This window comes from Papilio xuthus, unplaced genomic scaffold (assembly GCF_000836235.2).
Source record: "Papilio xuthus unplaced genomic scaffold, Pxut_1.1 DF827461.1, whole genome shotgun sequence".
In the NCBI taxonomy this organism is placed as follows: Eukaryota; Metazoa; Arthropoda; class Insecta; order Lepidoptera; family Papilionidae; genus Papilio; species Papilio xuthus.
The window spans coordinates 2,466,754-2,476,790 of record NW_013531188.1 but is presented as its reverse complement, the minus strand read 5'-3'; the positions used below and the strand labels follow the sequence as shown (position 1 = coordinate 2,476,790).

Sequence of the window (10,037 nt, the reverse complement as noted above, 5' to 3'; positions counted from 1 at the left end):
TAAGTCAAATGTACTGCCAAATGTTAAAAGTATTATAAAATACATTGGATATATAGTTTAAAAAGAAATCAGTAGACTGTTTATATTTATAGAGGGAATAATGTAATTTTATTAAGCCTCAGCGTGGATATTGCAGTGCCCCTATACATACTTCTATGGCCTAACATTCAAATGAATTGAGTTAGATAGAAGATAAATTCATACATAATTTGCAAAAGAGTATGAATTTAAACAAACAAAAAGGAATTGCAAGCTTGTTAGGTACAAAATGCTTTATGTTCTATACTCAAAAGACCTAATAATCAAATAATGCAAACTTTTCAATATATGTTGTAAGATAAAAAATATTTAGCACTACATTTTAGTTAAATTGTGATCATTGCAGCCATATCTTTTTGTTTCATATAAAATAAATATGTTATAGGTCACATACTGTATTTTTATATCTTGAATAACAATTGTATGTAAAAAATATAATAAAAAAAACATGCAATAACTTTTGTGTGTACACATTCTAGCAATATATTACTTGAGTATATTTAAGTTATTTTACTGTAATGGACCTATTATATTAAAATGCATATAATTTTTGTATAAAAGAATAAGGCTTCGAATGTTGATGTTTCATTTATTCAATAATTATTCTGTTAAACCTAAAACTCGGTATAAAAATCTTCCGTCATGATCGTAGTAGCAATCATTCATTTTGTATGTGGCACCTTTTTTGTACGCTTTTTTAGGAATCCTTATTCGTTCTGGATAATTTATTGCAGTGATTGATGTATCAGATTCTTTGTATTCTTTTAAATTACTTTCTTCTTTATAACTTACTAGATCAATTTCTGTATTATTTACAAGTTTTGATTTCTCTGCGCTTACAGTGTCTATGATTATTCTATCTGGAGTATCCACTTCACTTCCGCTTTCTAATCTCTCTTTTATTCTTGCAGTTAAATCCTGTAATGTCAATCTTTGTGGATCTATTGTTTCTTTTTTGTTGCTCTTTCTATTGTTACTGTTTTGCTGTGTTTTATCACACATTTCTGTTTCTTTTTCAGCGTTATCTTTTTTTGCACACGTTTGTATAATTTGTTCAAATTCACCTATTTTTTCCGCCTGTGTTAAGTCAACTTTAATTGATTTCTGATTGAGAGGAGGTATTTGACGTTCGGAAAACTTTAAAAAGCGTTTTTTTAAGTCTTCTGGTATATTTAAATTTCCCTCCTTAAGTTCTCTCCAATTTCTCATAGCGGATGCATCATGCCGTGCTATCCGTTCTTCAGTGGCCGGCTTCCAAGGATATTTTAATAATTTCTGAAGATGAAAAAAGTTTACAAACCAATTAAAATTTTAAGTTTTTTCAATGAAAAAAACATCACAATGAAAATACATCTATTATGAAATTGTTACTCTTGTTGTGGATGGGTCTCATAAACGCCTTGATATACAACCAGATAATTTGTGATTTTTTCCCATTACAAAGTGTGTGCAAAAATTAATTAAAATATTACCTTTACAACTGGAACTGTAACAGGGAAACTTTCAGCTATTCTTTGTGGTGTCCATTCATCAGGTTGTGTTGTAGCAAGATGGCGAATTTGTTCTTTTTCACTCCAAGTCAATAGATTTGGCAGATTTTCTTTGAAATACTTCTCCTTCACAATTTTGTGTTGTAGGTCATGTTTTCCTATCAAAGTTTCGTTTAAATGTTCATTGTAGGCTTCACCAACCTGGATCAATACTTAGAGTTAGTTCTCTGTTGTAAATCAAAACATAAATATAAATAAGGTATCTGACCAACTCACATTGTAGAAATTACTGTTTGATTTTTCAAGAAACTCCTCTGCATCTTCATCTTCGATCTTAATTCCCTGCTCTTGAAAAGCTTGTATTCTTTTATTCAATCCCGGGTTTGCACTAACCTCTGGTCGCTGCCTATTTCTTAAGTTTCTTACAATTATCTTCTCAGATACATTTAGAAAGTACTTTAATTTTAAACCAAACATTTTTTAAAGAAGTTACAATACAAAACTAAAAAAGATAAACATAACAAGCATAACCTTTTGGTTTTCGTGTATTACTTTTATTCAAATAAGAAATTGTAAAACGTCAAGTCAATCAATTGTGCAAGTTGACGTGAGATTCAAAGACCTTATAAAAGAGCTGGACGACGGGATTTTCGGGAGAAATGTTACAGGAATTCATTAATAACGTCGATCTTCCATTATTTTCTAGTCATTTTCATTTGACTTTTATCTTTAGATACACATTGTTTTTATTTTGGAAATTACATTCTTAAAGTTTAAAACTGCATCTCACATTTTAATTTTGGATCTGTGATGAAATCTATGGAAAATTATATTACATTTTTTTTACTTGTCATTTGTCAAAGTTTGTACATATTAAGGTCATTATACTTTTAATAATTTTTTAAATGTACTTTATTGATTATTATTGTTTTACAATTATATATTTACAGTAATATCTAATCTTATATTAAAAAATGGACGAATCAAAGAAAGAGCCTCAAACACTTAGTGTCGAAGAACTCAAAATTAAGGGTAACGAATGTGTAAAAGATGGGAAATTCATTGAAGCAGTATTACATTATACACATGCTATTAAAATGGACCCTAGCAATTATGTTCTGTATAGTAATAGATCATTTGCATTCCTGAAACTGGACCAACATTATTTATCATTACAAGATGCAAATGAAACAGTTAAATTACAACCACAATGGGCCAAGGTATACTCTTAAAAGTACTGTATGTGGTACTGTTATAGTCAAAACATTAGTATATTTTTAATGTATTTTCGTTTTTTTTTAGGGTTACTTTCGACGTGCTGAAGTTGAAGCTGCTAGTGGGCTGTATGATGAAGCAATTGTCTCATACACTATAGCTTTAAAACTTGATCCTCAAAATCCGAAACTGCTGGAGTCCATTAAAAATATAACTGACATGCAAAAGCAAAAGATACAAAGTAAGTCAGAGATTTAAATTTTTTTTACACATTCTGTGTGTGTGATTATTATAAAGTGAGCTTGCTAGGTAAGTACTAGTCAAACTTTCCGACAAATATCCTGTCTGAAATTGAAGTACCATCATATTTTATACCTATGTAACTTTAGAGAAGCTATATGAAGGCTGCACTTGCAAGTATTGACATGGATTATACCTATGACAACCTATTATTTAATTCTGTAGTTAGCAGTGGCTATTTAATTTCTTGTTTTTCTGCATTCTTAAACTTTCAATAACAAAAAATGTCCATACATTGTTTAATATAATGTGGAATTAAAATTTTATAATTACATTTAAGAAACTAGCACAATTGATGTAATATCTGTAAATACTTATTAAAAACAATTTTAATGTCTTATTTCAGGCAATCAAAACACTATTTGGATATGTACATGTATAGGATTCATTGTTGGTATAGCTGTTGTTATTCTGGATTACTGTTGTACAACCAATCCAACATTAGGGGTGAGTAATAATAAGTAGAAAATAATTCTGGCTAGCAACTAGTGTAGCACAAACTTTTATAAACCTTAACATTTTGACTTTAGTTTTACGACTGGCCGCCTGCCTGTCACAAACTCTACTTGGGCCAAAAAATTAAAAATTCCTTTTTTTTAATTAGTAGTCAATATCATCATGTTACTGAACATAGTGTTTCAGTGAAAACATTGAGCTGCAGTGTACTGTAAGAAAAAAATATTTACTTCAGTGCCACCGACTCACCTGGCCTTGAAAAAGTTTAATAAATTCATTGTCACCTTTGTATGAATTGGTATTCTAAAGTATATAAATTTTTTCAGCATCCTTTCAGTATGGTTGCATTTTCAATAGCATTAGCTGGCTTAGGTTGGTCTATTGGAAAGTCCGTAACATTGATGAATACATGGGGCGCAGGCAAGTCACTCCAGCCACCTGAGGAACTAGGTAAATTCATTTTATTTGTTTACATATGTTATTCGCTGTTTCCGATTGTAAAGCACAAGACCATGCACTTAGTCTTTTTTAACCAAATATGGCCTTACCTTCCATGATGGCATTGAATCAATTTAAAGTAAATAGAAGTTGAATATTATACTTCACTTCCTTTTAGTAAGACAGAGATGACTAGTTTAGTTTGTCTATAACTTAACTTTCACTGTGACATTTAAAAAAAAGTGTCTGAATTATTGTTTTTTTTTGTCTTGTTTTCCAGTCGGAAGTGACAATGCAAATAAAGAAACAACACAACCAGAAAAGAAGCCTAAGTATAGTAAAGCGCAAGCAAGACAAAGGTTTAAGCAAGGAAGGCTTTAGTGAATTTGATGTTCATTAGTTTTAATGGGAATACGGGAATTATTGTAAGAATTTTGTTGTTTTTATTAATGATATACAAAAGACATACCTACCATTCTTTTGAATGTATTAACTTACCCTTAGTAAATGAATATTTTATATATATATAGCATATTATTTGAGTGGATCAACTTACGCTTTTTTCCTATCACCAATTTCTTCGAGAAATTTTAATTTATTCCTGACACTTGACATAAGGTCACATTGTGTGAGGTACACAATTGATTACAAAAATGCTAAAGAAGCCACAAACTTGATCAGTGTAAGAGGGGAGTAATAAATTAATAACATTATTTTATTTAATTACATTGTTTGTTTAAATACCTAATTTCACTTTTTTGACTCTAACTTTTTACACATATATACAATATATTCACTTTATCGCAAAAAAAATGGGAAGTAATGAATTTTATAGCAATAAAATTATAATAAGGAAGGTTTATTTTTAAATGGCTGGGAATTACAAACTTTATAAGATAATAACTTTTGATCTTAAGATAAATCCTATCATAAAAATGCTTCATTTGTTATTCACAAAGTATTAAGATGATTCATTCCTTAAGACAATATAAATATGAACTCCATTATATATAAATACCACAACAAAATGTTAAGTCACATTTGAGCTATTTTTAAAGAAAGAATATATCTAAATATGTAAGGATTGTTGGAGTAAATTAAAATTATACATAATCCAAATAAAAACTACCTAAGGGAAAATATTTTATTGATCCTAGTGTATAATATTTAAAAAAAAATGTTATTTATACATTTTTATTCATACAAGTTCTTGGTCTCATGTCCTTAAACAATAAAAAAGGGGACTAAAGATCTATACAAGTGTAATCTATTATATTAACTATTAATGATCTAGGAATTTACAATGCATTTGATGATTGACTAATATGGACATTGTCCTAGACATTCCTTGTAGAAATGCATACCTTGTAACCATCCAAGTACATTTTTGTGCAAATATATTTGACATATAATTATAATATATCTTTTGAATAACCAAATGCAGTTAAATAAAGGTGATTTTTTTTCTGAATGAAATTTATAACAGGGTCGTATTTATAAAACAAGATAAAAATAGTTGTTTAAATTAAATGAAGTACAAATTCGTAGATAACACAATTATACTGACGAGTTGTGCCAATGATTTGAAAGCCGGCAATTTGTACAGATTTTGACTGTCTTCTGCATATAATAATAATGAAGTCTTCTTATGTAAATATATTCTATATCAAAGCTCCTTATTCTATATTAAATACCATACCTTCATGTTGATAATAAAACTCAGCATTTTATTTTGACAAAATATGTACTTACCTTAGTTAACAAGTATAAAAGTTATGCTAATATTCTATATAAAAGATTTCATTGTTCTAGACACTAAGACACTACGCCATTTAATAATTATTTCACCCATTAGAAAACCTTTCTTTATCTATTTTTTTTTCTCAACAAAGCCTTAATATGATAATTTTATGTACAGACATCTTACATGATTTAGTGAATAAGGAGCTTTGAATATGTATTGAACAGTATTAGAATATTGTTAGTTGTTTCATAACTTTTGTATTTCCGTGTAAATGTATAAATATTAATTATGTATGATTATTGCATCTGTAAACCAGTACTGCAAATTGTATTCAACATATGGTAACTAATTCATAGTTTCCACTATATGATCAATATTAAAACTGATTGTATTTAAATGTTGAACTTTTTCGTTTAAATTTACCAAACTTTTTAAAAAAGTTTCGTCATTCACTATCTGAAATGGCTTTTTTTCGTCTTTTCGCCTGTTTAGGTTTTACAATCTCTTCCTCCTGAAACATAAATCCAATGGATTAGAGATAAATTTTAAATGTTGTATTACAAATTTAACAAGAAATAAGAGTAACAAATAAAATGATAAATAATACCTCACTATCCTCGTTAGAGGAATGTAAATTTTGATTAAGAGGTAACGAATTTGAAATTAATTTTCTAGCTCTTCTTGATATTGGTAGTTCATCTTCCCATGCCAGAGAGAACAGCTGACTATATTGTCTCTGAAAAAAATAATAAAAGTGTTTTTATCTCTGTAAGATTTATAATCTTTAAGAAAAAGCAACACTTACTCGTAAACTGTCACTACTGTTGGACTGTGAGTGTTGCAAAGCTTTTTGCATACATTCCATGTTGAAAATAGACATATCTTCCTGTTCCACACACCGTACCCTTATTTGTTCTAAATGACCTAAAACCTTGAGGAAAATTTTAAAATATGTGTAATTAAAATTCCATTTTTTGTATCGAAAACACAATTATTCAAATAAGAAGTTTTTGAAAACTTAAACAGAATGAATAAAGAGGATAATTAACAAATTGTGAATTAAATGTCACCCTAAAACAAAGTAAAATAAAACATACTTGTTCCGCTGAAGGTGGTGCATTGGGAGGTATACTTTGTTTACCAGGACGTTTTCTCTTATTTGGACTTGTGCCAGGGTATCGAGTGCTTAATAACACTGAAAGTAAATCTCCAACTTTGTCCTCAAAATCTTGACACCAATACATAACAGTGGAGACAACAAATGTATCATCATCATCCACTGTTCTACAAAACATTTGTCGTAAAACGTCCGCTGTTGGACGCTCTTGTTTTAACATTAACAAGACCGAGGTGACGGCCTCAGCATGACCTTTATAAGATAACTTGGGAATGATTGGTAAGACATCTTCAACGGAGATATCATGTGCTGTTAAAAGTTGCCACAGACAATATTGTTCGAATGTCTCCCATCCAAGACTCGTAGAAAGCATTGTGGTAATATCATCAGATTTGAACATCATCAAAGTGCCCTGCAGTGTGAGGCATACAAGACGCTGCAATTGTACTGCATCCAAAGTTGAAACTATCACATTTAGTAGTTTTATGTGATTCTGTGCTTGATCTTTGAACTCTCTATATATATCTGGTATCAACCACACCAATAGATTAGCATCACTTTCTTGGCACTTTTCAAAGTCATATGCCAAATTGTCAGCTAGTTTCAATTCTAAATAATTACAGTAATTTTTATATACATCAACTTTAAATTTCACATTTTTTTTTCTACCGCCATCTCGCTCTGTCTTTCTTTCTCTTTCATAACACACTTTCAAGTAAAATAATAAACAAAATCCTACATTTTGAAACGAACTTTGTACATGAATCTCCTTAAAGATATCTAGTACTAGTTTTTTCTTAGCCTCTGTTCCTTCCGTTAAATAAGTGAACATTGCAAAGACAGGTGAATCCAGTACAGCTTCCAGTTCTGAGGGTGTAGGATTAGACGTAATTTTGACAGGAGGAGCGTCTTGCAAAATAGCTGCAAATAAATCTGCAAGTGAGGACGCTGTTGGCATTGGACTGCCACATGCATTAATAAAAGCTTTAGTGGCAGTCGTAGATCGTTCATCTAATAATGTTTCCGCAAAAGGTCGTAAAATTAATGGCAGTGCTGCTGCCAACTCTGGTCTTTCCCTTGCTCTCACTTCGGATAACGGTATGTCATCATCATCTGTGTCTTCTGTTATATTATTATGAGGTTCATCTTCATCATCTGAAAATGCAGGTTCATCTGACTCCATCTTAGGTAAATCATCAAGACCTTCTTCACGAACACTAGAAGCCCCTTCTCCGTTGCTATTGCTGCAGAATTCCTTGAATGTTTCTCTAACAGTCGTTCTTAATTCCCTGTCTAATTTGGGTGAATCAAATAATGGTTGTAAATTTGGTAAAACTCTTTTCTCAATTATTTGCTGCAGCGAATTAAATATTCCTTGTCGAACTTTATCTGAAAATGGTGGATAATAATTTGGAATAATTCGACATAAGAAATCTAACAAAGTTGCTGTTACAGCTGGATGTGATCTCATGGAATGATGCATTACTAAAATTGCTGGTTCTATATTCATTATGTTATCTTTTTCTGGATCATAGAACAACCAATCGTAAAAGAGTGCAAGTTTGGCATTAGATGCTGCTACATTTGATGTACATGTAGTGAGAAGCCATCCAATTACGGCCCATCTTGGAATGATGTCTGAACACAACAATTCATTTGTTGGATGAATGACTCCTACAATGAATCTTATCATATCACTACGAAGTGATTGAGATTCAGGGGTAGCTAAATATTGCCTTTGAAACCATTCTTGATACTTTTTATGGTGTCCAAATCTCACTTGAGAAGTAAGAAAAACAAGTTTTCGTTCCATATCGGGTGTTATCCTTGATTGCAAATACCTTCTTGAAGTTCTTGTGTTCAGTATTTGCAGGACACTTGTAAAATTTGGACACAGTGATCTGGGATTTGTAAGAATGTCTTGCCATAATTGATGGAATTCAGGAATGCGAGCCACATTTTGAAGTAGTCTCACCAAATCCCGCCCTAAAGATAAAACATCTGTGAAATGTTCTCTTATAAGAGCTATTACAAAATTGACTTCTTTTTGACGTAATGCCATTAAATGTGGTACATTGTGATCTTCAATCAATCTCAAATATGTATATACGACCATGCATATTAACATGGGAAATTTCTCTAACCACACTTTATTTTCAATGTAAATATCTAAAAGAGATTCTACTAGATAAATGTTTTTTGGTGTTATATCTCCTCCTGATGCATAACGCATTAGGTTCCAGCAAACATTATCAACTCCCGTAACAGCATTCCTCATCATTTCTTTTATAAGCCATAACAGCTGATTCCTTGTAGTATCATGAAATCTCAAATATCTTTCTAAAATTAAGTTTGACAAATTGTTAAGCACACATGTTAATCCATCTCTAGTAATAAGTGTTAGATCTCTGTAACATTTGGTTGCATTGTGGGGTTCTGTGAGAATGGACAGGAGCATTCCTAGTGATATGTCTTCATGATTTTTACAAACAGCATTATTCAGTGCATCGTGAGCCTCCTTCTCGCTACAATCAGCTACAAGGGACTGCAAAAAAGTATACGCTCTCTCATATCTCTGGAACAAAAAGTTAGGTTAATAAGTTACATTTAGTATAACTTAAATATGTTTAAAATTTCGCGCCATGACTACAGCGCCGCCGTAGCTATTGCGGGGAAACTGCGTTTTACATGGCCGACTAAATTATTCTTTGTTGAGGAATAGCAAATTTGTAGTCATTACCTCTTCAATTTCATCCTTGTTTTCAATAACAGTGCACACAAAAAGTTTAGGTATGTTAACTTTTGCCTGCTCCATCATTACAATATTTTCACTACTATTTTAAAGATCCAAAGTATGACTGCATGGCTATTGCCGCTGCCACTGTCGTGGGAGAAAAATACACATATACATCCAATATACCATTGCAGTGTACTCTACTTACAGATTAAAATTCTAGTTGACTTGACATGTTGGTGGTACAACAAAATGATAGCGCACTTTTGTGTTGCTATTATCAAAAAATTGGTGTACCTGTGTTTCGTTATCAACACTACTAATAATATTTAAAAAAAAAAGTTTTATAGGATTAACAATTTTAACTTCAATACAAAAATGAAAGGTTGAATTAAAATAAAGAGCTCAATGATCCAACGGTTTTCACTACAGTAAACCCAGTTATTGTTACTGTTTATAGGCAATTCGCTACGCCTTCATTCGTTTGAATGTCTGTTTCATATC

The 10,037-nt window shown here is 31.0% G+C and overlaps 3 protein-coding genes across 3 annotated transcripts; 1 reads left to right on the top strand and 2 right to left on the bottom strand.

Moving 5' to 3' along the window:
- Positions 1-441: 441 nt before the first annotated feature.
- Positions 442-2,117, bottom strand: LOC106119325 (uncharacterized). The gene is made up of 3 exons (XM_013314243.1): positions 1,806-2,117; positions 1,512-1,730; positions 442-1,314 (listed from the first exon to the last, which is right to left on the bottom strand). Exons 1-3 carry the CDS (start codon positions 2,004-2,006, stop codon positions 640-642), a joined length of 1,095 nt encoding a protein of 364 aa, XP_013169697.1. The 5' UTR covers positions 2,007-2,117; the 3' UTR covers positions 442-639.
- A 269-nt stretch (positions 2,118-2,386) lies between these two features.
- Positions 2,387-6,079, top strand: LOC106119447 (hsp70-Hsp90 organizing protein 3). The gene is made up of 6 exons (XM_013314439.1): positions 2,387-2,407; positions 2,480-2,749; positions 2,832-2,985; positions 3,391-3,491; positions 3,827-3,950; positions 4,219-6,079. Exons 2-6 carry the CDS (start codon positions 2,504-2,506, stop codon positions 4,317-4,319), a joined length of 726 nt encoding a protein of 241 aa, XP_013169893.1. The 5' UTR covers positions 2,387-2,407; positions 2,480-2,503; the 3' UTR covers positions 4,320-6,079.
- Positions 5,069-9,783, bottom strand: IntS3 (integrator complex subunit 3). The gene is made up of 5 exons (XM_013314438.1): positions 9,540-9,783; positions 6,780-9,374; positions 6,488-6,613; positions 6,290-6,418; positions 5,069-6,193 (listed from the first exon to the last, which is right to left on the bottom strand). The coding sequence occupies exons 1-5, from the start codon at positions 9,615-9,617 to the stop codon at positions 6,128-6,130; spliced, it is 2,994 nt and encodes a 997-aa protein (XP_013169892.1). The 5' UTR covers positions 9,618-9,783; the 3' UTR covers positions 5,069-6,127.
- Positions 9,784-10,037: the final 254 nt, after the last annotated feature.

Excerpts from the sequence above, each read along its gene's own strand:
- LOC106119447 (XM_013314439.1), top strand. The coding sequence starts at position 2,504 with ATGGACGAATCAAAGAAAGAGCCTCAAACACTTAGTGTCGAAGAACTC. Across the intron at positions 2,750-2,831 it reads TACAACCACAATGGGCCAAG|GGTTACTTTCGACGTGCTGA; the intron begins GTATACTCTTAA and ends GTTTTTTTTTAG. Across the intron at positions 3,492-3,826 it reads CAACCAATCCAACATTAGGG|CATCCTTTCAGTATGGTTGC; the intron begins GTGAGTAATAAT and ends AAATTTTTTCAG.
- LOC106119325 (XM_013314243.1), bottom strand. The coding sequence starts at position 2,006 with ATGTTTGGTTTAAAATTAAAGTACTTTCTAAATGTATCTGAGAAGATA. Across the intron at positions 1,731-1,805 it reads CAAACAGTAATTTCTACAAT|GTTGGTGAAGCCTACAATGA; the intron begins GTGAGTTGGTCA and ends GTATTGATCCAG. Across the intron at positions 1,315-1,511 it reads TTACAGTTCCAGTTGTAAAG|AAATTATTAAAATATCCTTG; the intron begins GTAATATTTTAA and ends TTTCATCTTCAG.
- IntS3 (XM_013314438.1), bottom strand. The coding sequence starts at position 9,617 with ATGATGGAGCAGGCAAAAGTTAACATACCTAAACTTTTTGTGTGCACT. Across the intron at positions 9,375-9,539 it reads ACAAGGATGAAATTGAAGAG|AGATATGAGAGAGCGTATAC; the intron begins GTAATGACTACA and ends TTTTTGTTCCAG. Across the intron at positions 6,419-6,487 it reads ACAGTAGTGACAGTTTACGA|AGACAATATAGTCAGCTGTT; the intron begins GTAAGTGTTGCT and ends TATTTTTTTCAG.